The sequence below is a fragment of the Pipistrellus kuhlii genome, unplaced genomic scaffold (genome assembly GCF_014108245.1).
Source record: "Pipistrellus kuhlii isolate mPipKuh1 unplaced genomic scaffold, mPipKuh1.p scaffold_m20_p_89, whole genome shotgun sequence".
In the NCBI taxonomy this organism is placed as follows: domain Eukaryota; kingdom Metazoa; phylum Chordata; class Mammalia; order Chiroptera; family Vespertilionidae; genus Pipistrellus; species Pipistrellus kuhlii.
Genome location: NW_023425594.1, coordinates 70,057 through 97,588, shown reverse-complemented (window position 1 = coordinate 97,588; position 27,532 = coordinate 70,057). Strand labels below are relative to the sequence as shown.

The 27,532-nt window shown below is 55.5% G+C and overlaps 1 protein-coding gene across 1 annotated transcript in view; it reads right to left on the bottom strand.

Annotated features, from left to right (window-relative positions):
- Positions 1–1,507: 1,507 nt before the first annotated feature.
- The window catches only part of LOC118712389 (zinc finger protein 264-like), a 52,672-nt gene continuing 26,647 nt past the window's right edge, over positions 1,508–27,532 (bottom strand). Inside the window, exons 5-6 of the mRNA XM_045577348.1 lie at positions 24,185–25,641; positions 1,508–4,222 (exon numbers count right to left, since the gene is read on the bottom strand). Of these exons, the coding sequence (XP_045433304.1) occupies positions 3,239–4,222; positions 24,185–25,641 (2,441 nt within the window). The 3' untranslated portion in view covers positions 1,508–3,238. The remainder of the gene's footprint in view (positions 4,223–24,184; positions 25,642–27,532) is intronic.

Here is a 27,532-nt window from a genome sequence, read left to right as displayed (position 1 = left end):
AGGCTGTGCGTCACTATAGGGACATCCAGACCCCGCCCCCACGCTTTGCACGCAGTCAGAGCTCTCATTGGTCGGCCGCCGCCATCTCCGCGCACTGCCTTCTGGGTAACGTAGTTCCCTCGCCGTTCCCTGGGCCTTCTGGGAAGCAGGTCATTCCTGACTGTGAATACCGGACAAGCGACCGACCGAGTGGGGGGCGCTGGGAAACGGAGTTCCGGGGGCCCCCCTCAGATTTCCTTGGCGTAAGGACACCCGCGCCCCCTCCTGGCCGTGGGCTGTCTCGTTGTCAAAGGCTCACTGAGGCCGGGGAGCCTTCTGAGCGTCCCCAATAGGTTTGTCAGGGGCCAAAGAAACGCCTGGGGACAGGGCTGTGATGGGGATTGGATCAGGGTGGCAGGACCCCCCCTGAAGCGGCCAGGCTCTCTCTGTGCCTCCGGCTGCCGCAGAAAACACCTGTGCTGCCGGTGTGGTTAGTGACGGTGCTCCCATCCAGGACTCATCACTCCCTGACCGAGGCCCTTTCCACCTAAGAATCTGGGAGAGGGATGTCCCTCTTCTGTCTGGAGCGCCTGCGCCCAGCGAGCATCTCACCTCTGGGAGGACGGTCTGGGTGTCTGGGAGGCGGTTCATCGTTGCATCTGCGATTGCAGCGGCCATGTCTGCCAGGGAGTTCAGGTTTCCTCTAGGAAAACACTTATGAAATGGATGTTAAAGTTACTAATAACGATTTTGTTGTTTTCCAAGGAAAGTGTCAGGAATGGCTCTAGAAGAAATGGGGGACAGGTTGGAGGGGGGGGGGGCGGCTAAGACTTCAGTGCCCTTTGAGTGAGAGGCACTGAGTGTGAACAGTCGGAGAATGACACTGAGACTGCTGAGGCCTTGGCCACGGTCGGGGTTTTGGCCCCAACTGTGATAACCCTATATAATCCGACATGATAAAAGGCTATTATGCAAATCGACCTAATGGTGGAATGGCCAGTCGCTATGCACATGCTCTGACCACCAGGGGCAGAAACTCGATGCAGACGCTATGCCCTGGTGGTCAGCGCGCTCCCTCAGGAGGAGTGCTGCTCAGCCAGAAGCCGGGCTCACGGCTGGTGGTCCCCTCCTATCTCTGTAGCAGCGCTAAGGGTGTCCGAGTGCCGGCTTAGACCCTCTCCCCACAGAGAGCAGACATCCCCAGAGGGCTCCCAGACTGAGAGGGTGCAGGCGGGCCCCCCCCCCCAGTGCACGTTACAATACATAACAGTAGCAAAATTACAGTTATAAAGTAGCAATGAAAGTAATTTTATGGTTGGGGGTCACCACCACATGAGGAATTGTATTACAGGGTCGAGGCATTAGGAAGGTTGAGAACCGCTGCTCTAGGCAAAAGGAAAAATTACAAGGGGAAACTTTAAAAAGCAATAAACATTTTGCCTCAGATGAAAATAAAAACGCTATCTGTAGCCCTTGCCGTCTTTCAGAGGGTGGGTGGGTGAACTGTGGTCCATCCATGCATTCAGGGATCACACACACTGATGATATTCACAGCAGCTTTATTTGCAATAGCCCCAAACTGGAAAACCACCCAAATATCCATACAATGGAATAACCCCTAACAGTACAAATGAATGAACCATTGGTGCATGTAACAAGATGAGTTCATCTGAAAACCATTATGATTAGTGAAAAGAACCAGAATCCCATTTCCAGCAGAAAGCACAAAAACCTAGAAAAGGCTGCTGTTTGCAAATTGTGGGAAACGGTTTGAAAGGCTGGGAGGAAAGGCCTCTAACAGGGCCCCTGTGCTGCTGTTGGACATGGTCACTGTCCTGGTTTCGGTCATGTTTCCTCAGGCTTGTACACATGATGTACACACTACGAAGCATGTCACGCTCCTCATATGTGCTGTCTTTCATGCCAATCACACCTCGATAAAAATACGCGTACTTGCCCTCCCTCCTGCCACGTCTCATGTGGCAGCTATTTTGTGCTACCAGGTCTCTGGCCCCAGGATGTAGAAGGGTGAGCCCCGGAGAGAGGCGTGAGGTCCATTTCCATGTCACACACCCGCCCTCCGGGCCCTCCCGCCTCCTCTCAGTGCGGGGCAGTGATGGCCAGGCCTCAGCAGCCAGGGAGGAGAGGAGACACAGGAGACGCAGACGCACGAGGTCCTGAGACCTGTGCCCTCTCTGCCTCGACGGCCTTTGTAGATGGCCTCTGTAACAGACACAGACCCTCTCGTCTGCCGGTCAGCCCCGCGCAGAGGTCCAATATTGTACACGGAGCATGACTCGCACGCTGCCCTGTGGCCCTCCAGCGGCTGACACCTGCCCATGCATTCTGGTCACCGGGGACGGCTCCTGCACGGATCCAGGGACAGAGGTCCCCAAAGGTGCCGGGGAGGATGGGACGTCTCCTAAGCACGGTGCTCCCAGAAGCACCGGCGGTTTCTCAGCGTGGACTCCGGGCTCCAGGAAGCCTGGGCTCGCAGGCTGCAGGCTCAGGCACACACGGTCTCCAGTCGCTTCTCTCGAGCCTCGGACAATAGTGCAAACTGGGCCAACGTGGACCGAGGCCTGTCCTCTGCCCTCCTGCTGTCCCTTCTCAGGCACACGAGGTTGGTGCCAACACAGGTGTCCCTCTCTGCGTGCTGGCTGCACCCGGGTTCCTCTCAGTGGACGGCCCACGGGGAGCAGGCCTCCTGGAGCTGCCACGCCCCCTGCAGGCCTGCCCCGCGGCACACTGGAGCGGGGCAGCAGACCACGGTGTGTGGGTGGCAGAGGGCCAATGGCTCACGGCTCTCGTGCTTAGAGCCCCTGCTACTTGGAGAAGAGAAGCCTGTGTGGGCAATCCCCAGCAGCCTCCCGCTCGGATCCTGGGGCCAGAGCTCGACCACGCCCATCAGAACCCCGTCAGGGAAGTGAGGACCTTCTGTGGCTCGGACACTCGGATTCCCTCCAGGGAGTGAGCGTGTGCAGGGGTCTGCCTTCCCTGAGCATCCTGGGTGACTGACACCTGTGGCACCCTGGCAGCTGGCGGCAGCGATGGCTCTGCCAGAGGCACCGGACGGCTGGGAAAGCGCACTGTCCCTCATGAAGACTCTCCAGGGGTGTCCCAGGCCGGTGCAAGCAGGGACGGGGCTCCCTGCAGGCCGGTGCGCACACAGCGCCCTCCGGTGCGGGCGCTGAGGACGAACACGGAGGCGGCACACGCCCTCACTCCTAAGGCCCTTCTCTGGCGTGAGCCTCCGGGGCTACCCGAGTCCAAGAGACGCCGCCAAAGGGCCCCCCAAGCCGTCGCGGTCGTGAGGCCTCGCTCCCGTGTGAGCCTTCTGGTGCCGGGCCAGGTGGGAGCTCCTGCCGTAGGCCTTCCCACAGGCGCCGCACACGTACGGCTTTTCTCCCGTGTGCACCCGCCGGTGCAGGACGAGGCTGGAGCTGCGGCTGAAGCGCTTCCCGCACTCGCCGCACGCGTAGGGCCTGGCGCCCGTGTGCACCTTCCTGTGCTGGACGAGGTGGGAGGAGCTGATGTAGGCCTTCCCGCACTCGCCGCACGCGTAGGGCCTGGCGCCCGAGTGCACGCGCTGGTGCAGGACGAGGCTGGAGTTGTGGCTGAAGCGCTTCCCGCACTCGCCGCACGCGTAGGGCTTGGCCCCCGTGTGGACCCGCTGGTGCACGATCAGGTTGGAGTTGTGGCTGAAGCGCTTCCCGCAGGCGCCGCAGGCGTGCGGCCGCTCCCCCGTGTGGGTCTTCTGGTGCTGCACCAGCGTGTCCTTGCGGCTGAAGGCCTTCCCGCAGGCGCCGCAGGCGTGCGGCCGGGCCCCGGTGTGGGTGACCTGGTGCTGCACCAGCGTGTCCTTGCAGCCGAACGCCTTCCCGCACTTGGGGCACACGTGGGCCCGGGTGCCCGTGTGGACCCTGCGGTGCTTGACGAGGCTGGAGTTGTGGCTGAAGAACTTGCCGCACTCGGCGCACTCGTAGGGCCGGGCCCCGGTGTGGATCCTCCAGTGCTCCATCAGGTGGGAGCTCTGGCTGAAGAGCTTCCCGCACTGGCTGCAGGCGTAGGGCCGCTCGCCCGTGTGGAAGCGCCGGTGCTGGGCCAGCGTGTCCTTGCGGCTGAAGGCCTTGCCGCACTCCCCGCAGGCGTAGGGCCGCTCCCCGGTGTGCACCCGCCGGTGCTGCGCCAGGTGGGAGCTCCGGCTGTAGGCCTTGCCGCACTCGCCGCAGTCGTAGGACCGCTCCCCGGTGTGCACCCGCCGGTGCTGGGCCAGCGTGTCTTTGCGGCCGAAGGCCTTGCCGCAGTCGCCGCACGTGTAATGCCTCCTCCCCGGGTGCAGCTTCCGGTGCTCCCGGAGGTGGGACGGGTGGGCGAAGGCCTTCCCGCACTCCTCACACACGTGTGCGGCCTCCCTGCCGTGAAGCCTCCGGTGGTGAACCGGAGCCCCCGTCTCCTGGGACACGCTGCCTCGGGGCAGGACTCCGACGGGCCTCCCCTCGGCGGGAGGCCCCTGCTCGCCCAGCCCGGCCCCCTGGCGAGGGCTCAGCCCGCAGTGAGGGGTCCGGGGCCGGAGGAGGCCAGAGCTGCCCAGCAAGCCCGTCCCCTCCTCCTCGCAAGGGACGGGCCCCCCTGACGTGCGGGCGGCCCCACCGCCGCCCCCGCTGCGGGGGCTCGCTGCGCCGCGCTCCTCCTCCTGCGGGTCCGAGTCTGCACGGCCCGGGGGGCCTCTCGCACCCGGGCCGCGTGCGCACGGCTCCTGCGTGGGGTGCGGTCCCTGGACGCCGCCCAGGGGCACGGCGGCCCTGAGGAGCGGGTCACACACCTCCCACGGTTGGGCTCTCGGGACAGACGGACCCGGCTCGGGCGTCCCGTCCCACGACGCCTCCGCAGGGGCGCTCTGCTCGGGAGGGGCTGCCGCGTGGTCGGCGTCTGGCCAGCAACCTGGAAGCGAAGAAACGCTGTGCCGGGTGCGAGGACGGCGGGAAGAGCAGCCCTGGCCCCCGTGCGTGTCACACAGCTGGGGGTGGCCCGCTGGAGCCAGGAGGGGCGAGGGAGGGCCCCCTGACAGCCTAGGCCCTCTAAGCATCACAGAATGGACCTCAGGTGTCTGGCAGAACAGCCAGTGACCGAGGCAAGAAGTGACCACGGCAACACCTGTAGGCTCTGGCCGAGGGCCCTGGGTACGTCAGCCAAGAACGAGGGCAAACCCGGGACACAGAGGCACCGCCGGGCAGAATCCAAAGCCACCTGAGAGAGCCCCACGTCTCCAGCCTGTCCCTTCCGGCTTTGGGCAGCAGGTGGGGGCTCCCCAGCGAGGAAGGGGTCCTGCACACGACCCAGCCCTGACCCCCGAGCTAAGGGAGGGAAGGAGAGGGTTCATGTCACGGCCCCGACTGGACAGAACGCTGCCCCTGGGAGCAGGGACCATGCACCAGGGCGGAGGGGGTGTGGGCAGGCGGAGGCCGCCGGGAAGACTCCGGGATGCTCCCCTGATGCTCTCACCCTGAGATAAGCTTCCCTGTGGACGGACTGACCGACCCATTTGAAGGATCAGGATAAGGCAAAATGAAGGGAGGTCGCTTTCAGGTCAGAAAACGGCGTCCGCCCTGGGCGTCCCCTCTGCTCAGAGCAGGTGCTCCCATGCTGAGGGCGGCGGGAAGGCCGGCCGGTGGCCCTGAGGCTTCGGCCCGCGGCCAGGGGAGTTCTGCTCCGGCAACAAGCGTGGGGGACGGACCTTGTGGACACAGATGCGTGAGTGAGTAAGCGGATTCTCCCCGGACGGGCCTGGGAGGGGCACGCGGCTCAGGGGACAGCGTGGCTGAACCTTCTGGACAGGGACGGCCTGAGCCAGGAGCTGGGGGAGCTGGGACCGGGCTCCCTGCACCGACAGACAGTGACTGTTCACCGGGGTGAGCCGCCAAACGTGGGGTGATTGCCACGCAAACGACTGAGGTGCCGGAGGGGGACTCACCCAGCGAGGACACGAGGACGAAGTTCTCCAGCATCACGTCGCGGTACAGGCGCCGCTGGGCCTCGTCCAGGAGCCCCCACTCCTCCCGGGGGAAGTACACGAACACGTCCTCGAAGGTCACCCGGGCCTGCGGGAGGGGACAGGTCAGCCCTCAGGCAGCAGGGAACCCCTCAGCCCTCCCTGCCCCCCCTCATCCCCGCCTCCCTCCCAGCTCCCCGGCCTCCCTCCCAGCCCTCCCTGCTCACATGGGCACCCCCAGTCCCTGTCCTCCACAGCCCCCAGCTGTGTGTGTGTGTGTGAGTGTGTGTGCTTTAAAAAAATCAGTGGGGTGGGTTAAAAACAACAAAAACCACCACCACCACATACAAAGCCCACAGGCTTCTCTAACCCTCACGGCCACCAACCACTCTGGTGCCCCGTCCCATCCCCACCCTGGGGCAGGTGCAGCAGCCTCCCTAGGCCTCCCTGCCCCCGCCCCCGCCCCCAACTCTCCTCTCTGCAGTCAGAGGGAGCCCGCTGACACCCAAGGCGGGTCCCCTCCCTCCTCTGGCCCACCCCTCCCACCGCCGCCAGCAGAGGCCCCGAGAGGTGCCCTGGACGTGACGGGAGCCGGCTCCCTCCTCCGCTGCCTCCCTGGCCTCACCGGACGCAGCGGAGACCAGGGGCTCCTCCCGCAGCTCTCCCGCCTCCGGGGGGGTGGAGGGTGGAGGGGACAGTGCCGGGGCCCGGGGCCCGTGCACACCTCCCGCCGCGGACGCCGGGCGCGGAGCCTCGCCTGGGTCGGCGGAGGGGCCGCCGGAGGAGGGAGCGCCTCCCGCCACTCACCGCGGCCGGGTCCGTGGGCGCGGCGGCCGCCATGGGGACCCGCAGCCGCACAGCCGCCCGCGGCCGGGGCCAGGGGCTGAGGTCGCGCGGGAGCCGGGCCCTCGCGCTCCGGCTCCTCAGGGAAGCGCCGCCGGGGCCCGGGCCGGACGGGGCGCGGGCAGAGCGCGGCCCCCGCGGGCACCTGGGCGCAGGGCCGCCCGCCGCCCTGAGGGGACCATGGCGCGCCCCGCACGCGCGGGGCCGTCCTTCCCCCGGAACCGTCCCTGTGGCTCCGGTCCCCGAACTCCGAGCCTCAACTGCCCGCCCGAGTGGACTGACAGTCCCGGCGCGGGATGAGTACGTCATGGCGCCGGCGCCGGAAGTCCCGCCTCTGCCCGGCCTGACTGGGCGCCAGGAAACGCCATCTTCGGAGTGGCCGTGACACAACGCGCATGCGCAGGGCACAGGCTTCTGGGTAACGCAGTTCGTTGCGCTGGCACCTGAGGTTCTGGTGAGGGCGGCGCCAAGGACTTCAGTGGGGAATAGAGTCGTCTTAAAGGGGACGCGCCCTATTTCCGTGGTGGGCGGGGAGAGAGACCGTGCCAGTCTTCCTGCAGGTGATCCATTCCTTAATCCTGGAAGGTGCTTCGAGCCTCTCTCACCTTTGGGCACTGGAGACTTATGTACGTATTTAGGGGGAGGGAACTGAGATTTAAATTGAGCAAGGGCCTGGCTAGTGTTAGTGTTGCTCAGTGGTTAAGACTGGATCTATGAACCAGGAGGTCACGGCACATGTCCCAGTTGCCCCTGGGTCCCCAGGGGAGGCCATGCAGGAGGCAGCCAGTTGATGGAAGTTCCTCTCTCATCTGTGTTTGTATCCCTCTATCCCTCTCCCTAAAAATCAGTTAAACAAACTAATCCCCCCTCCCCCATGATATCACCTCACACCTTTAAGAATGGATGCCATCAAGAAGTTAGATAAGCCCTGGCTGGTGTAGTTCAGTGGGTAGAGTGCCTGAGGATCCTAGGTTCATTCTGGTCAAGGGCACATGCCCAGGCTGTGGGCTCATCCCGTTTGGGGCATGCAGGAGGCAGCTGATCCATGATTCTCTCTCATCATTCATGTTTCTCTCTCACTCCCTCCCTCCTCCTTCCTCTATGAAGTCAATAAAAAGTATATGTAAAAAAATTAAAAATAAGTCTTATGATCCAGCAATTCCACTTCTGGGTATTGAGCCAAAGGAAAAGAAAACATGCTACTGAGGAGACATATGCACCCGCGTGTTTATTACAGCATTGCCCACAACAGCCAAGAAGTGCGGACAGCCTAGGGGCCAGCAATGGATGAATGGATAAAAGAAGGTGTGATACACACACACACACACACACACACACACACACACTGGAGTATCATTCAACCAGCAGACAGGAGGAAATCCTGTCACATGTGAAACACGGGTGGACCTTAAGGACATTATGCTGAGATGAGTGAGACAGCACCCAGGACAGAGGCTACAGAAAATGACATCATCACACGTGGTCCTTGTTCCCACCACAGAGGACACCATGGAGGGGTCCGCTGATGCCAGACGGCCACCACTGTGCAACACAAACCTATCGGATACATATACTTTCTGTCTTAAACTTACACAATATCGTGTCAGCTCTAGCATCTCAAAAACAAACAAGTCATCCATGGATCGGAGGCCTTGAATGGTCTTAACCCGCACAGCACAGCACAGCGCACCCTGCACAGGTGAGCACGTATCTCCTTAGGTACAGCCTGGATCAGGGAGCCCTCCTGTGGGCCCTAAAGCTCCATAGATGACCTTTGTAGGCCCTAAGGTAGGGTGACCAGACGTCCCCATTTCTAACAATTTGTCCCGCACCGTTTTAAAAAAGTCCCGATTTTTTTGCCGAAACCGGTTTGGCTCAGCAGTAGAGCGTTGGTCTGCGGACTGAAAGGTCCCAGGTTCGATTCCGGTCAAGGGCATGTACATTGGTTGCGGGCACATCCCCGGTAAGAGGTGTGCAAGAGGCAGCTGGTCGATGTTTCTCTCTCATCAATGTTTCTAGCTCTCTATCTCTCTCCCTTCCTCTCTGTAAAAAATCAATAAAGTATTTTTTTTTAAATTAAAAAATAAAATAAAAATGTCCCGATTTTTTGAAAAAATCAGGGTTTTTTTAAAACGCCGCTGGATGTGGGACAGATTGTTGGAAATCGGGACTGTCCCGCCAAAAGTCGGACGTCTGGTCACCTTACCCTAAGGCACATGTGTCAAACACAAGGCCCGAGGGCCAAATCCGTCCAGCCAGGCCTTGCAATGTGGCCTGCACCGCGCTGTCATCACTGCACTCCGCTGCGTTTCCATCACAATGACAGTTTATGACTGTTCAGTAAACCATTCGGCCCGCGATTTAGGCTGGGTTTTAGATTTTGGCCCCTTCTCTGATTGAGTTCGACACCCCTACCCTAAGGGCTTCATAAATGAGCTGCTTTAGGCCCTAAAGCAGAGGTCTTCAAACTTCTCTCATTATGAGAATCACCTGGTGGAGTTGTTAAAACACAGATTCCCGGATCCCAACTATAAGAAGTGCTATCAGGAATCTGTGTTTTAACACCTCCACCAGGTGATTCTCACGAGACAGCGTTTGCAACCAAGGAAGCTTTCAGGGAACACCTGTGCGTGCTCTGGGGGGAGGGCAGAGGGTCAGGTGAAGGGAGGAGGCCGTTTCACCCCAAGCCCCGCTGTCCCCGCCCCCAGCAGCATCCTGAGGAACTGCCCTGGGCTCGCAGGGAACCGGAGAGTAGCCCCCGTGCTCTCCCTTCTGTCACATCTTTCCTCCCCCCCATGTCACGTCAGGGAGGAGGGAGGGCGCTCAGGGGGGGGCCCTCAGGGGAGAGGGTGTAAGGATGGACACAGCCCGGCCACGTGGCTCCGTGAGTGAGCGCCGACCTATGACCCAGGAGGTCAGGGTTCGAGTCCCCATCAGGGCACAGGCCCGGGTGGCAGGCTCCATCCCCAGTGTGGGGCGTGCAGGAGGCAGCCGATGGTTCTCTCTCATGGATGTTTCTCTCCCTCCCTTTCTCTGAAAACAATTACAAAACTATATATACACACACACACACACACACACACACACATGGATGGAACAGTGCGAGGAGGAGAGGCTCGGTCTGCCAAGGCCAAGGCCGAGGCCCTGTGACGGCCGAGTGCTGTGGAAGGGCCGCAGAGGTCTGGCTGCAGCCGGACATTCGTCTTGAGGAAAAAGCAGGCACGTGGACAGCCGCCCGTTAAAGGGAAGAAGCCAAGAGCAGACGAGACCCAGGGCCGGGGTGGAGGGTGGGGACAAGGAACCCCAGGTCAGGGCCAGACTGCGCACAGCCGGACACGAGCCAGGAGCTCAGCGGCCGCAGCACCGTCCCGCACGCCCGGGGGCCGGGGGCCGAGTCGGAACCGGGGCACAGGTTCGATCCTCAGCGGGGAGCAGGTATGAGAGGCACCTGGTCCACATATCTCCACCACATCCACGTTTCTCTTTCTACAAACGTACCCTCGGGTGAGGCTGAGAACCAATCCCACCAAATCCCACGGGGCTGAGGAGCAGCAGACAGAAGTCCCGGGGACACGCCATGCAGCGGGCAGCTGGTGTCCCGTGGGCCGGCCTCGACGCGCCCCGAGCCACACCGCTTCTCATGGGGCCGGGCCTCGCCGTCTCCTCCGCGGGGCCTGGAGCTGCGGCCCCTTCCCAGGAGCCCGGGCTCTGCGCCTACTCCGCGTGGGTGCCCGCAGGGGACCGGGACACGGCGAGTCCTGAGGGGAGAGAAGGCTGGTGAGTGGCCGGCAGGGAGCCGGGTGGCCTCCCCACGGAGAGGAAAGGGAGTATTGGGAAACATCTGGTGCCCTGGCCAGTTTGGCTCAGTGGACAGAGTGTTGGCCTGTGGACTGAAGGGTCCCAGGTTTGATTACGGCCAAGGGCACAGGCCCGGGTTGTGGGCTCCATCCCCAGTAGCAGGCGAGCAGGAGGCAGCCGATCCAGGATTCTCTCTCATCGATGTTTCCGTTTCTCTCTCCTTCTCCTTTTCTCTCTGAAATCAATAAAAATATTTACAGACGAAACCGGTTTGGCTCAGTGGTAAAGCGTAGGTCTGCTGACTGAAAGGTCCCAGGTTTGATTCCGGTCAGGGGCATGTGCCTTGGTTGCGGGCACATCCCCGGTGGGGGGTGTGCAGGAGGCAGCTGGTCGATGATTCTCCCTCATCGATGTTTCTGGCTCTCTGTCCCTCTCCCTTCCTCTCTGTAAAAAGTCAATAAAATATATTAAAATAAATGAATTAAAAAAAATATTTACAAAAAAACCACACATAAAAACAAAAGAACTTTCCTTATCGAGAGAAGATGGCAAAAAAAACCAAAAAACCGACAGGAAGTCGCTTCTGGAAACGGGTCACAAAAATAAGAAAATCTGCCGAAACCGGTTTGGCTCAATGGATAGATCGTCGGCTTGGGGACTGAGAGGTCCCAGATTCGATTCCGGTCAAGGGCATGTACCTTGGTTGCGGGCATATCCCCAGTAGGGGGTGTGCAAGAGGCAGCTGATCGATGACTCTCTCATCGATGTTTCTAACTCTCTATCCCTCTCCCTTCCTCTCTGTACAAAATCAATAAACATATATTTAATAAAAAAATAAAAAAAAAGAAGAAAATCTATCTCGTACATTGTCTCACGCTCTCAGACATCAACTGCCTTGTTTCCTGCTCATGAAGACAACGTGGCAGGGAAACCGGAAGGGCCCGGCCAGTGTGGCTCAGTGGATGGAGTGTCAGGGTGTGGACTAAAGGGCCCCGGGCCATTCGACTGGGTTTGATTCCGGTCGAAGGTACATGCCTGGGTTTCGGGCTCGATCCCTAGTGGGGGTGTGTGCAAGAGGGAGTCAGTCAATGATTTCCTCTCATCACTGATGCTTCTAGCTCTCTCCCTCCCTCTCGCCTCCTCTATGAAACCAAGAAAAACATATTTAAAAAAAAAAAAAAAAAAAAAAGGAAAAGGCAAAACTGAGGACGCTATGACCAGCCCCTGGATTCGATGTATGACCTTGAAAGGAGCTTCGCCCCCAGTCTGAGCCGGGAGGAGAGACGGCAGTCCGGACAGCGTGACCCCGACGTCACAGAGGCCTCGAGCTGCAGGTGCCCATGGGAGGTGTCCGATGCGTGACCCAGAGAACCTGCGGGATAACCCAGAAGCCGGGGGAATTCCCCGGAGCAACAGGTGCCCGAGGGGGACTCACCCAGCGAGGACACGAGGGTGAAGTTCTCCAGCATCACGTCGCGGTACAGGCGTCGCTGGGCCTCGTCCAGGAGCCCCCACTCCTCCCGGGAGAAGTACACGAACACGTCCTCGAAGGTCACCCGGGCCTGCGGGAGGGGACAGGTCAGCCCTCAGGCAGCAGGGAACCCCTCAGCCCTCCCTGCCCACACGGGCACCCCTCCCAGCTCCCCCTGCTCCCCGGCCTCCCTCCCAGCCCTCCCTGCTCCCACGGTGAGCGGAGGCCTGGAGGTGTGGCCGGGTGGTCAGACCTCTAGAGAGGTGAGATAATCGTGTTTTCAACCCATAAGCTCTGAGGGAGGGGGGGGGGCCCTCGGACGGTCCGGGTACAGTACCGTGTGGGCGGCGGGTCTGGCAGGAGGGGCCCCCCACACTCCCCCGCCGGCCCGGTCTCCCGGTGTCCGGGATCGCCCAGACCCTCCAGCCACTGGGGCTCCCAGGCCGTCCATCTCTCCACCCGCTCCCCGCCCGCCCTCCCGCCCGCCTCACTGCCAGTCTCCGCTCCGCCGCCAGGGGGCCCCCGAGGACCGTGACAAGCGTTACATCCGCCCGGTCCTCCGTTCCCCGAACTTTCCCTCGGGAAACCCCGCTCCCCAGGCGGCCCCGCCAGCCCCGACTCCCGCCCCGGGCACCCCCTCCGCACCCGGCGCCACCTCCAGGCCTGTGCCCGGGCCCGGGCCGCCCTGCCCGGCCTCCCCTCCCTGCGCACCACCCGAGGCCCGGCCGCCGGCCCCGGCCCGGAGAGGACCCCTCGCGGGGACGCCCGGACCCGGGCCGCCGTCACCGCCGGGAGCGGGGGTCGGGGGGGACCAGGAAGGCCGACAGGTGAGGCCCCGGGGCCCCCCCTCACCTGCGCGGAACTCATCAGCGCGGCCGCCCCGGCCGCGGGGCCGGAGAGGGGGGTTCCCGGGGGGCAGGTGGCCGGGCGGGGACCCCGGGCGCGCGGCTCCCTCCCGGCGCCGGAGCGAGAGGGCCCGGGGCGCGGCCGCTGGCGGTCGGGGCGCCGCCGTCGCTCGGGCGCGGGGGCTGCGGACGCGTCGCCGTCTCCCGGCTCAGCCCCGGAGTCGCGCCCACGCGGGGGCGCCGGGGGCCACGTGGTCCCGGGCCAACCAGCAGCCGCCCCCGAGGAAGGACTCCGGAAATGGACAGGAAGTCCCGCCCCCGCCGCAGGAAACGCCCCTCTCCTGCGCCGCCATTGGCCCAGCAGCTAGGCAAGGCGGGCTATGGCGCCTCCGAGCGCATGCGCGGCTTCTTCTCCATGGAAACAGACCGGAAATAGAGCCGAGTCTCCAAACATTGGGGTGGGTTTCGCTTTCTCTTGAAAACACCCACGTTTTAAAAAAATATTAAATGGAAAAGTCCAGAAGTAATTCATAAACTAAATTGCAGGATGAAATCACAGTGTACCTACTACGGCTCACCCAGGACGTGAATCTTTTCAGCATATCCACGCTATATATAGCTAATATGTACAGGAAATAAAACATGTAAAGGGGGATTCAGGACTATGCTTGATTTCAGGCATCCAATGGGGCATTTTGCGTTTCTCTGACTTTAACATTCTTCTTTAACTTAGTCCAGCCAAGTATTTTCTTTTGGCTCAAATTCAAACCGGAGAAAATGGTTGAGATGGAAGCCTCTTGAAGGAGTGAAGGAGCTCAGAGATCACAATCAGAGGGTATAACTGGGATCCATCAGGGAAGGTTACAGAGCCACACTGCCATCCTCACCCCACAGAAAAACAGAGGGGGAAAAACAAACAACCAACCAAGTAGATAAAGATGAGGAATGCCTTTGGGGTGGTTAAAGCCATAACATCTTTTAAAATTTCCAATTGACACATACACCCCCCTCCCACCTCCCCCCCTTTTTTTTTTAATACATTTTATTGATTTCAGAGAGGAAGGGAAAGTGAGAGGGTGATAGAAACCTCAATGATGAGAGAGAATCACCTCAAACTGGGGACCAAGCCCGCAACACAGGCATGTGCCCTTGGCCAGAATCGAACCTTTCAGTCCACAGACTGACACTCTACTCATTGAGCCAAACCATACAGGGCAATACACCTTTTTTTTTTTTTCAATGTTTTGTCATTTTCAACAGGAAATATGTCTCATAGGCTTCTCCTGTACGATACGTACATCTCAATATAAAAGCATTTCTCTCTTAAAGCCTTCCTATTTCTCATAGACTCGTGCTGCTCACAGGTAGAGACAATGTTGTGGAACAAAAGCGTTCCATCAGTGTTGTCAGACATACCTTCAACCGTCTAACTCTCCCGATACCGGAGGGCAGTAAATGTATACACAAGACAAATGGCGGAATAAGGTCTTCTGACATCTGAAACAAACCAGCTCGCTTCCCCTAGGGCATGAGGGATGACAGTTTGCCGTACGCTTCTCAGGGAAGTCTGAAGGAAACAGCGCTTGCAATTGTCTCTCACTTCTCCGTCTCCTCTTGCTTTGTTTAAATATCCCTGAGATAATTTCGCAGTGTAAAGCTGCAACAAATGTGGCTGGCGGTTTTGCTAAGTGCACAGTAGTGATCAGATCACTCTCTTGGATGAATTCTCAGATGCAGAATAAGACTCTAGGCTGAATCATTCCCAACATGACTCATTAGATGACAATTGATATCCTGCAGCAGGTTTTCTCTAATAGGGAAACCTGGGGGGATTCTTTGGTATAAACGACCAGATTCTGGTAAAATATTTTCCACAGTGTTTACATTCAAAGTTTTCCCACCACAGTTCTGGAAGGTTGCTGAGGATTGTCCACTTGGGAAGGGTTTTCCCACTTCTGTTACACTGACAGGGTATCTCCCAGTGTGAACTTTTTGATGCTGACTGAGGGATGAGCTGTGACCAAAGCCCTTTCCACACTCCATTCAGTCACAGGACTTCTCCTCGGTGTGGATGACGGTGTGTTGGATGAGGTTGGTGCTCCAGCAGAAGGTTTTCCCACACTCGCTGCACTCACAGGACTTTTTTCCTCTGTGAACCCACTGGTGCCTTGTGAAACCTGACCTGCGGCTAAAAGCCTTCCCACACTCACCGCACTTGTAAGGCTCCTCTCTGGTGTGGATGCTGATGTGTTTGATGAGGTCTTTCCTAGTGCTGAAGGCTTTGCCACATTCCTTACACTCAAAAGGCTTTTCCCCAGTGTGGGCCCTCTTATGCACGATGAACGTGGAGCAGTGGGGGAAGGCCTTGCGGCATTCAGCACTAACTGTGGCTTGAGAGCCACATACGGCTCTTTGGCCCCTTGAGTGTGGCTCTTCCACAAAATACCATCCATGGCCTGGGCAAGTCTTTGTTGAAGAAGTGGTGTTAGAAGAAGCTTAAGTTTAAAAAATGTGGCTATCCAAAGAAATTTCAATCGTGCTGTTGATATTTGGCTCTGTTGACTAATGAGTTTGCTGACCACTGCCCTAACTGGTTTGGCTCAGTGGATAGAGCCTCGGCCTGTGGACTGAAGGGTCTCAGGTTCGATTCTGGTCAAGGGCATTTGTCTGGGTTTTAGGCTTGGTCCCCAGTGTGGGGCCAATTGATGATTCTCTCTGATCATTGATGTTTCTCTCTCTCTCCTCCCTTCCTCTCTGAAATCAATAAAAATATCTTAAAAAACAAGAATAAATAAGAGACACAGTCTCATCTTGCCTGTGGCTCAGTGGGTGAGCAAAACCCTATGAACCAGGACCTCACTGTTGGATTCCAGGCCAGGGCAGGGGGTTGCCATTCCCAATGGGGGGCGTGCAGGAGGCAGCCAATCAACGATTCTCTCTCACCGTTACTCTCTCTCTCTCTCTCTCTCTCTCTCTCTCTCTCTCTCCCTTCGTTTCTGCAATAAATTTAAGGTAAGTTAAAAAGCCACTGCAAGGACAAAGGTCGGGGATGGAGGAGACCTGGGCACGGTCAGCGGAGAACGGAGGTCAGAGGTCGGCTGGGGTGCAGGGGCAGGGGGGGTCTGGAGGAGCCGTTGGCGGTGGCGGCGAGATGACGCTGCTCCACACAAACAGCCGGGTCCAGGAGGGACCCTGCGGCGGACGCGGCCTCCGCCGGGCCAGGGAGCCCGCTCCGAACCGCCGTGCGCTCACCTGCGCCGGGTGCACCTGCGCCGCCGCCGTGGCGGGACACCGCGGGAGAGCGCAGTCCGGACGGGCGGGCGGAGGCCGTGGCGGGTGCCTCCGCCTCAGGCGACCGCCACCCACTCCCGGCTGAGGGGCGCGCCCCGAGCTCAGTCCCCGCGTGTCGCGTCCACTGCCGGAGAGAGCGACCGAGCACAGGCAGATGACTTCCTTCAGGGACCGGAAGTCCCGCCCCACCAGCGCGCCGTGATTGGCCCAGAGCCGCGGAGCCTCCTGGGTTTTGTACTTTCCCCTCCCAGACCACCGGATGTGGGGAGCTGTCCAACCCCACCTTCTCCCCTGAAGCCTTGAACGCCGCTTGGACCCACCACTTGTCAGGGGGCACAGCTGGCGGAGGCAGCGGCCCGAGACCTTCGCCCGCAGGCGAGGCAAGTGCCAGGCGCGGAATCGCCCTCGGCCTCTGACTTCTCTCGGGACATAACCGCCAAGTGAATGCCGGAAGTCCCGCCCTAACACTTTACTAAACTCCTGGACCTCCAACTCCGCCCAGAAGTTTTATCCTACAGGAAAGGCAAGGGAGAGCCCGGGAAACAGCTTAGAACTGGCTAGTTATTTTAAGTATATTTTATGAAATTTTTACAGAGAGAAAGAGAGAGGGATAGAGTTACAAACATGGATCAGCTGCCTCCTGCACACCTCCCACCTGGGTTTGTGCCCGCAACCAAGGGACATGCCCTTGACCGGACCTTTCAGTCCGCAGGCCAGTGGATTCCGGTCAAGGGCATGTCCCTTGGTTGCGGGCACATCCCCAGTGGGGCGCGTGCGGGAGGCAGCTGATTGATGTTGCTCATCGATGTTTCTAATTCTCTGTCCCTCTCGCTTCCTCTCTGTAAAAAACCAATAAAATATGTTTTAAAAACACGTATATGTTGCCAAAACCGGTTTGGCTCAGTGGTAGAGCATCGGTCTGCAGACTGAAAGGTCCCAGGTTCGATTCCGGTCAAGGGCATGTACATTGGTTGCGGGCACATCCCCGGTAGGGGATGTGCAAGAGGCAGCTAGTCGATGTTTCTCTCTCATCGACGTTTCTAGCTCTCTATCCCTCTATCCTCCTCTCTGTAAAAAATCAATAAAATATATATTAAAAAAAACAAAAACACGTATATGTGGATCTCCAAGTGACAGAGCGGACCAATGTTTCCTTAAGTCGCCAGCAGGTGTGCTTCTCTTAAGGCCAGGAAGCACACCAGGTGGCCTGGGTGCTCTAGTCACTGCTCATTTACAGCTGAGCTGAGACCACTGGATTTCGGTGTGGAACGTACCTGTGAGCGAACGTGCTGTGAATCCTTCCCCTGAAAAACACCAGGATGACATCACCAAGCACTCCCGAGGCAACCCAGCTTCCCATCACAGAGACAGGGGGAGTGTGCACACACAGGGGAGTGCACCCTGAGAGCAGGCTCCCCTAAACCCCCAGCCCCATGGTCTTTCTAGAGGACCCCCCAGCCGCCACTGCCTCGGGCGAAACTCGCACAGACAGCTGGGAAGGTGCCTACGCTTGCAAGGACACATCTTTAATACCAAGGTATGCACATTTAATAATACAGCAATTATGACCCCATATTCTTTAATTCTCTCTTAGAGGCTACAAGTTTCAACAGTGGGAACACATAATAAATGAGAAATAGCTAACATCTGTGCAGTGGAAACACACAGCATTAACCTGGCCATTCATTCCATCTTTGTAGACATAGTGGCCAACCAAGGGGGTATTTGCGAGTCGAATCCCTTGGAGACGTATCCGTGTGGATATAGTCAGAGACAAGGTCCTTTGTCACCACATTCTCCACACTGTCCTCACTAAATCCAATCCGGACTGGCAAGCATTTCCACTGCGACTTGTCTGATTGTTTTAGTTACAACTGTTTACACGTACATGAGCATTCGCCTCAGAGCTATGACTTCTTTTTTATTGTAGCCAACTGCTGTTTGATATTTGTTAGATGTTTGAACGTCCCGTTCTGGCTGCTGGAAGAGCTGACGCAGCAGGCTTCAGACTGCTATCCTTGGAGCTTCCGGGGGACTGGCCGGGGGAGTCTGGAGCCGGAGGACGGATGGACGGCTCAGGGTGCCACGTGGTGATGCCGGGGACCGGCTCTGGCTTCTGGAGGTTAGAATCTGGCTGTGTCCTAGACAGGGCTCCCCATGAGCTCACCGGTGGATGCTCCACACACAGGGTCCCGACTCACCAATGCAGCCTCAGGGAAGCCCTCGGAGCTTCTAACGAGTGTCCTGGTTCCTCTGAGCCTCCGTCCTTGAACCCTTAGCCCCGGCGGGGTTTGCTTTGGTTCTTTCGCTGGAACAACTCACAGCTGGTGAGTGTGCTGATACTCAGAGCCCTTAGCATCTCCGCGGTGAATTGTCACCCCTGGCGGCCATTAGGACTTGTCAGGTTTTACAGATCCGGCCGTCACAGCCTGTGGTTTCTCTCTGAAGCCAACACGCCACACATGGACCACACCTGCTGCTGTCACAGTAAACACACATGCTCTGGCGGATGTGCTTGTGTGTGTGTGTGTGTGTGCATGTGCGTGCGCGCACACACACACACACACACACACACACACATCTACGGAGGAAATGAAAAGGCGAAGTGAACAAAGCGAGACGGTGGCTGGTTGTGGGGTGACAGGAAGATGGCTGGGGTCTGGCGTGGATAAGACAGAAGATAACGGGGTTCGCCGAGATGGCACCTCAAACACAATGTCTCCCCCACCACCCCCACTTTTAAAAAAAATTCTTTATTGATTATGGTATCACGTAATTGACCTCATCCCCTCATTCCCATCCCAAACGTATTCCCCAACCCCCATTTGTCCACCATCCAGAACTGAAATATCATTGCTGACACGTACACATGAGGAACATTGAAATTGGACTCAATTGGTGGCCAGAAAGAAACTCACTACAGACTGATTCATCTGCCTCTCAGCATAACCATTGTGGCTGGTCTCAGTTGCAGTTCTTATAAGTGTATTTCTAGTATCACATGATCTCATGCATCTAAGGAAAATGATGAACAACACAGACTGATGACAGGAAAAGACCTGGAGACAGGGAAGCATTGATCAGCCTGTCGGACCTCAGAGGGACGGCAGGAGAGTGGGGGTAAGGGGGAGAGATCAACCCAAGGACTTGTGTGCATGCATATGAACCTAAGCACAATGCCTTTAACCAGACACATGCCTTAGGACCCCCCCCCCCCCCATTTCCCACAGCTGTGACAGGTCACATAGCCTTTAGAGCACGTGTCAAACACAAGGCCCTCGGGCCAAATCCGTCCCACCAGGCCTTGCAATGTGGCCCGCACCGCGCTGTCATCACTGCACTCCGCTGCGTTTCCATCACAATGACAGTTTATGACTGTTCAGTAAACCATTCGGCCCGCGATTTAGGCTGGATTTTAGATTTTGGCCCCTTCTCTGATTGAGTTCGACACCCCTACTTTAGAGTGAGCCTGGTTCTCTCACTCAGCCCCAGAGAATCCGAGACGTGCTGTCCGGTGAGAACAGGCGGTACTGCTAATGGGGTGTGATGTGACCCATTTCAGCAAAAGGAGCAGCGACCGGAACCCGAGGAGAGATGCAGAGGAGCGAGGAGGGCTCCCTCACGGTGCCCGGCCCCGAACCCCTCGCTTCCTCACCCACTGGCATCTCCGAAAACTCCTCACCCTCCCTGTTCCTACGTTCTCTCTCCTGTAAGCGGGGCAGCATCACCCACCACACAGACCTGCTGCAGAGGTGAGGGGTGGCATGTGGAGAACACCCACAATGGTGGTTGATACACAGGAACACCATGTGTGTGCTTGCTCTGAGGACTGTCAGGGTGCGCCGCCCATCACCACGGCCACGTGACTCACGCATGAGCAGTGTGCACGGACTGCGAGGAGGTGCGGGTGACCCAGAGGGAGCAGACTGAGGAGCACGGAGCCCGGAAACACGGGGGAGGAAGTGCGGGTCCCTGTGAGGGCAATGCCGCGAGGGGCTCGGCGCGCCCGTGGGTAGCATCCCACGGGAGGAAGCAGGGACCACGGGTGGGTCCCGGGAAGCACGAGGGCCAGCAGGGGGAAGGCACAGGTGCTCCGGAGAAGAGGATGAATACCAGGGACCCAGGAAAGGACCCTGAAGTCAGAGAGGAGGGCAGCGGGGGGAAAAGGTCCAATAACAGGGTGGGGGGTGGGGGTGGGGAGGGAAAGGGGCAAAGGGAACCTGGTGAGACTGCTGAGTCAGGTGACAGGGGCAGGGGCCATTAAAAAAAGCTTATTGACTTTTAGAGAGGCGGAAACATCTATGTGAGAACGCAACATCTATCGGCTGCCTCCCGCACGCCCCGACTGGGCATCGAGTCCCGACCTGGGCAGTGCCCTTGACTAAGAATCAAACCAGCTGAAACCGGTGTGGCTCAGTGGGTAGAGCGTCGGCCTGTGGACTGAAGGGTCCCGGGTTCGATTCTGGTCAAGGGCATGTACCTTGGTTGTGGGCACATACCCATTGGGGGGTGTGCAAGAGGCAGCTGATCAATGTTTCTCTCTCATCGATGTTTCTAACTCTCTATCCCTCTCCCTTCCTCTCTGTAAAAAATCAATAGAATATATTTTTTAAAAGAAGTATTTTCGAAAAAGAGCATGAACTATGTCACACACTTAAAAAGTCAACAACATACTCTGTACATAATCCATGGTTTAGAGAAGAAGTCTCGAATGAAGAAATATTTAGAATTGAATGAAATGTAATTGAAACGTATTAAAACTTGTGGGAAGAAGCTAAAACAGTGCATTGGGGGGAAATGATAGAACTTAATGCTTACAATAGAAAAATAATCTCAAGTTTATCTAAGCATCCACCTCAAGAAACCAGAGGAAAACACAACAAAAGCAAGTTGAAAAAAGAATATACTGATGGTCAGGAAATCTGGGAAATTAGGGACAGACAGGTAACAAGCAAAAACCGATATAAAGTGCTGGTTCTTTGAAATGATTAAAAAAAATTGATAAATACAAAGAAGATTGACAAAATAAAAGTTGAAACATTTCAATATCAGGAATAAAACAGGGGAATATTCTACCGCCAAAAGAATAATAGAGGAATACTTGAAGCAAATAAGAAGTAGAACTGACATGAAGGAGAATTGTCCCTAGAAAAGGACAATGAAAATTCATCCAATATGAAATATACTCTAAGTAGTTCTAGCCGTATTAAATAAAATAAATACCAAGTTAAAAAGCATCCAGGAAAACCACCCCCAGGGCTACGTGGTTCTCTGGAGAACGCCGCCCAACGTTGGAAGAACAAATAGATCATTCTACACGCTGTCTTCTAAGTAACAGGAGGAGGACCGCTCTCAGCACAGGCTGGGGAGCCAGTGCTGCCTACGCACCAAAACCAGACGCCGACGGTACAAAAAGCCAAATGCGCAAAACCCAGGAATGGAAATAAGAAAAAGGACCTAACTCTTGTTATCCTTTATGAAAATAGAGGAAACCTTCCTCAATTAAAATGCTAGTATACTGAATACTATAATACATAAACATAATTAGACTCCATGACCAAGCGGGGCTTATTCCAAGGTTAGGGAAGTGTTTGATATGTAAAACAGCAGTGAGGGATAGGGGTGGGGAGAGGAAGTGGAAGAGGCTATAGGGTAAATGATGATGGGGAAACAATATAAAATTAAAGATATATACATTTAAAACATCATACCAACAGGCTACAGGTAAAGAAACCAAACAAACATGGTTATACCAACTAAGAGAGAAAAAGCATTGGACAAAATCCAACACCTATTCAAGACACCAAAACACCTCAGCAAATGAGGAACACAGGACAACTGAACTTGGTGAGAAACCTCTAGGAGGAAAACCATAAGACGAGAATCACACTTAGTGATAAGAAACTGAGTGTTTCCCCTCTAATCTGAGGGACCAGGCAAGACTATGTTTCTCACCACCACTATTATTCAGCATTGCATTGGATTACAGCGAGTGCAGTAAGACGGGAAGAAGAGGAGGTAATATAGACGAGAAGATAAAATAAAAACTACCTCTATTTTTCTATGTAGAAAAATCCCAAGCATTCTACCCAATAAATGGTTGCAGTTCAGCAAGTTTGCAGGATGCCAAAATAACACTCAAAAATGATTCTATTTGCATGATACCAAAGGTTTATAAAAACTGTACAGACCTGTCACTGCCCTTTATAAGACAGTACGGAGATAAACAATGCTCCCATATAGAGACACACTATGTTAAGTAACTGGAAGACAACACAGTCCAGATGCCTATTCTCAACAAATGGATCCACATGCCAATTTAACTCAATTTCTATAAAAACTTGGCATTTTGGGGGGTAAAAAAAATCCAGTATATCTAAAACTTTACATAGAAATTGGTGTAGGAGTGACAAATAAGATTCAAATTTAAAAAATGTGGACAAAAGAATCACTTTACCCAATTAAAAAATTTACCACGTAACTATAGCCATCAAATCAACCAGCAGTACAGGACCAAAAAATGTTCAAGGATTGGGTCTTTAAAACCCCGTGAAGATATGCTTTTTAAAAATCAAAGCCTTAACCAGTGTGAACCGGCGCCATCAAATGCAACTGTCTATACTAATATGTGTATACTAATCCCCTCAAAAAAGTATTTATGGTTCAAGCCTTCATATTTCTCTCAAAAATTAAACTCCTTAAGAGTAGAGACAGTGGCCCTAGCAGGTTTGGCCTGCAGACTGAAGGGTCCCAGGTTCGATTCCGGTCAAGGGCATATACCTTGGTTGTGGGCACATCCCCAGTAGGGGGTGTGCACGAGGCAGCTGATCGATGTCTCTCTCTCATCGATGTTTCTCTCTGTCCCTTTCCCTTCCTCTCTGTAAAAAAATCAATAAAATATATATTTTTTAAAAAGAGCAGAGCCCGTGGCCTGCTGGTGTGGCTGTTGACTGAGCACTACTTCATACCCCAAAAGACGGTGGCTCAATTCCCAGTCAGGGCACATAGGTTGCAGGATTGATCCCAGGTTGGGATGTGTCTGGCAGGCAACTGCTTGGTGTTTCCCTGCCCCACCCCTCTCTAACAGTAATGGGAACATATCCTCGGGTGAGGATTTTTTTCTTCTTCTTAAAGAATACAATGTTTTAGAACAAAGATGTTCATTGAAAGCTTCCAGACCTGCCTTCAAGGTCTCCTATCTGGACACCGGACAGCAGTGAATGTATGTACAAGACACACAAAGAGTCCTTTAGTTCTCAAACAAAACTCTCCTCCTGCCAGCCAAACTAAGAAATCCATGGCAGCCCTAACCGGTCTGGCTCAGTGGATGGAGCGTCGGCCTGCAACTGAAAGGTCCCGGGTTCGATTCTGATTAAGGGCATGTACCTTGGTTGCGGGCAATGTTTCTCTCTCATTGATGTTCCTAACTCTCTGTCCCTTTCCCTTCCTCTCTGTAAAAGTCAATAATATATATTAAAAAAAAAAAAAAAAAGAGAGAGAGAGAAATCCATGACAAAGTGCCACAGGCGTGGCCAGGAGTCTGAAAGAAACCTGGAGATAGTTCATTCTCTCTTCCAAGTCTCTCCCTTCTTTTTAAAGAAACGATTCCTGAGATAGCCCTGCAGTGTAAACGAAGGAGAAAGACAGAGCGGAAAGTTCTCTAAGTGCCTGATAACCACTGGGCCTCTCTCCTGGGTGAATTCCCACGTGGAGGGTAAGGATCCAGGCGGGGTCCGTTTCCAATATGACTCAGGAGAAGACCCCTGGCATCTTGCAAGGGGTTTTTCACAGGGAAGACAACTCTGGGGTTTCTCTTTGGTATGAGTGACTCGAGTCCGAGTACGATGATTCTTCTGGCAAAACATTCTCCACAGTGTTTACATTCAGAAAGTCTTCCCCCAGGAGGAGTTCTTGGAGGTGGACGGAGGATTGTCCGCTTGGGAAGGGTCTTCCCACTTGTGTCACACCGATGGGGTTTCTCCCCGTGTGAACCCTCTGATGCTGCGTAAGGGACGAGTTACGACTGAAGGCCTTCCCGCACTCGCTGCACTCGTAGGGCTTCTCCCCGGTGTGGATGACGGCGTGTCGGATGAGGTTGGTGCTCCAGCAGAAGGTTTTCCCACACTCGCTGCACACGTAGGGCTTCTCCCCGCTGTGGATCCGCTGGTGCCTCGTGAGGCCCGACCTGCGGTTGAAGGCCTTCCCGCACTCACCGCACTCGTAGGGCTTCTCTCCGGTGTGGATGCTGAAGTGCCGGATGAGGTCGGCCCGATTGCTGAAGGCTTTACCGCATTCCTTGCACTCAAAAGGCTTTTCCCCGGTGTGGGCCCGCTTGTGCAGGATGAACGTGGAGCAGTGGGTGAAGGCCTTGCCGCACTCCGCGCACACGTACGGCTTCTCCCCGGTGTGGATGCGCTGGTGCCTCTTGAGGTACGACCGGTGGTTGAAGGCCTTCCCGCACTCTGTGCACTCGAAGGGCTTCTCCCCCGTGTGGATGACGTAGTGGTGGATGAGGGCCGCGCTCTCACAGAAGGTTTTCCCGCACTCGCTGCACTCGTAGGGCTTCTCCCCCGTGTGGGTCTGCTGGTGCCACATGAGGTAGGACCTGTGTTTGAAGACCTTCCCGCACTCGAAGCACTCGTAGGGGTTCTCGCCGCTGTGGATGATGTAGTGCCGGATGAAGCCCGGCCGGTCCCGGAAGGCCTTGCCGCACTCCTTGCACACGAAGGGCTTCTCCCCCGTGTGGCTCCTGGTATGGAGGACGAACGTCGAGCGGTGGGTGAAGGCCTTCCCGCATTCGTCGCACTTGTAGGGCTTCTCTCCGCTGTGGATCCGCTGGTGCTGCGTCAGGTGTGACTTGCGGCTGAAGGCCTTCCCGCACTCCGCGCACTTGTAGGGCTTCTCCCCCGTGTGGACCATGTGGTGCTGGAGGAGGTACGTGCTCTTACTGAAGGTTTTCCCACACTCTGTGCACTCGTAGGGCTTCACTCCCGAGTGAATCCACATGTGTCGGGCCAGGAGGCGCTTCTTGTTGAACACTTTCCCGCATTCGCTGCAGGTGAAGAGGCCCTCCCCGCCCGGAGCCATGCGGTCTGCGCCCAGCCTGCACAAGTCGTGCTCCAGGAGGGCTCGCACGGTGGGGGCCGGCTCCCGCACGGCCCTCACGCACACACCCTCCGCCGTCCCAAAGCCGCCGTGCTCCGAGCGGGGTCTCCTAGGAAGCTTCTCCTCCTGCAGGTCTATCCCCGACGCCGACTGTCCGCCGGGCACTTCCCACGGCCCGTTCCAGCCCGCGGTCCGGCCCGCCTGGAAGCCTGCGGGGGGCTCGGCTCCTTGTATTAGCAGTTTTAGAAGTGAGGGTCGCTCAGGCAGGGCGAGCTCACAAGCAGCGGGTTCTGTGGTCTCAGCTCTTTCTTTCTCACCTGAAAGAAATCCAGCACACAACAGGACCTGTTAGTAATGCCAACACACACACACACACACACACACACACACAATCCCCACCACTTCCGTGATTTAAAAAAAGGTGAAAATAGTGCTTCTGTGTCTGCTATGTTTTACCTCTGAATACAAGGACTGCAATTTTTTCCTTTCCTAGTCCTTGGACTATGGACACCTTGAAAGGGAGACAAAGGGAAGTAGCTGGGTTACAGGGCAGAGTGATGAGAAGAAACAGTCGATTCCAGAGAGAATATTTATATGCAAACAGGTAACTCACTTGGGCCCCTATATCTGAAGAGATGACTCAGGGCAAGGCCTAGTCATGCTAGAAAAGCTATCCACAGAGGGTTGGGACCCTGAGTTATATGATAACAACTGGGCTTCTGGAAAAAGGGGGGGGGCAGGAGACTGTCATATAGGTCATTGGTCAATCAACTGTGCTTATGAAATAAGTCTGTAAAACTCTGAACCCTGAAAACAGGTGGAATCCCTAGGTTGGAAGTACTTCACGCATGTTATCATCAACATCAGCACTAGGAGTTTAATGGGTCCCTGAGGACATGGAGACGCATGTTAGAATCCCTCCAAAAACTCTGAAAAACACTTTGATGTAGATCTACTACTAGACAAAGACTTAAAAAATCATCTCGCCTGAACGTACCCAATCTTGTCTGATCTCAAGCTAAGCAAGGTCAGGCCTGGTTAGTACTTGGATGGGAAATCACCTGGGAATACCAGGAACTTTAGGATTAAAATAATAATAATAAATTAAATAAATATTTAAGAAACCATCTTAAAGAAGATCAAAGAACTAAAGGAAGATATGGAGAAAATGAAAAAAAAATTATGTCTAAACAAAATGGAAATATCAACAAAGAGCTAGAAAACCTAAAATAAACAAGAAAAGAATTTCTGAAATACAATGCTACCAACAACTGCACATGAACCAAATGGATAACCTATGTGACACGGGCAAATTCCGAAAAACAAAAACCTACTAAGACCTATTCATGGAGAAATAGAAAATCTGAATAAACGTAGAATAATTAAGGAGATTGGATTACTAACCAAAAATCTCCCAACGAAGTGAAACACCGGACCTGGGAACTTCACTGGCAAATTCTATCAAACATTTCTAAAGAACTAATGCCAATCCTGCTCAAACTCGTCTAAGCTCGTTCTCACACTGGCAATATCATGATAATAAAGCTAAAGCACTAACAGAAAACAAAACTGCAGACCAACATCTTCTCATGAAAACTGATGCAAAAGTCCTCAACTCGAGAGTGGCCGGCTAAAATCCAGTGGCACATGTAATGGACCATACACCATGACCAAGCGGGGTTTATTCCTATAATGCAAGGATGGTTTGACACACACAAAGTGATCAGTGTAATTAATACATATTAACAAAATTAAGAAGAAGCCGAAACCGGTGTGGCTCAGTGGATAGAGCGTCGGCTTGGGGACTGAAGGGTCCCGAGTTCGATCCCGGTCAAGGGCATGTACCTTGGTTGCAGGCACATCCCTAGTAGGGGGTATGCAAGAGGCAGCTGATCTATGATTCTCTCATCGATGTTTCTTACTCTCTATCCCTCTCTCTTCCTCTCTGAAAAAATCAATAATATATATATATATTTTTTTAAATGAAGATAAAAAAAAAGGCAACATGACGATCTCAATTGATGCAATAAGTACTACCAATAGCTTGCTTTTCATGAGCCCCTTGCTATGGCTCAAGACGCTTTGCTGAGCAGTTTTACGCGTAATGCCTTACGTGATCACACCCCCAAACAACGCAATGAATGACCAAAACACCACTTTTACCAGCATCGTCCTGGGATGGACCGAGTGTGGCAGACTACACTCACC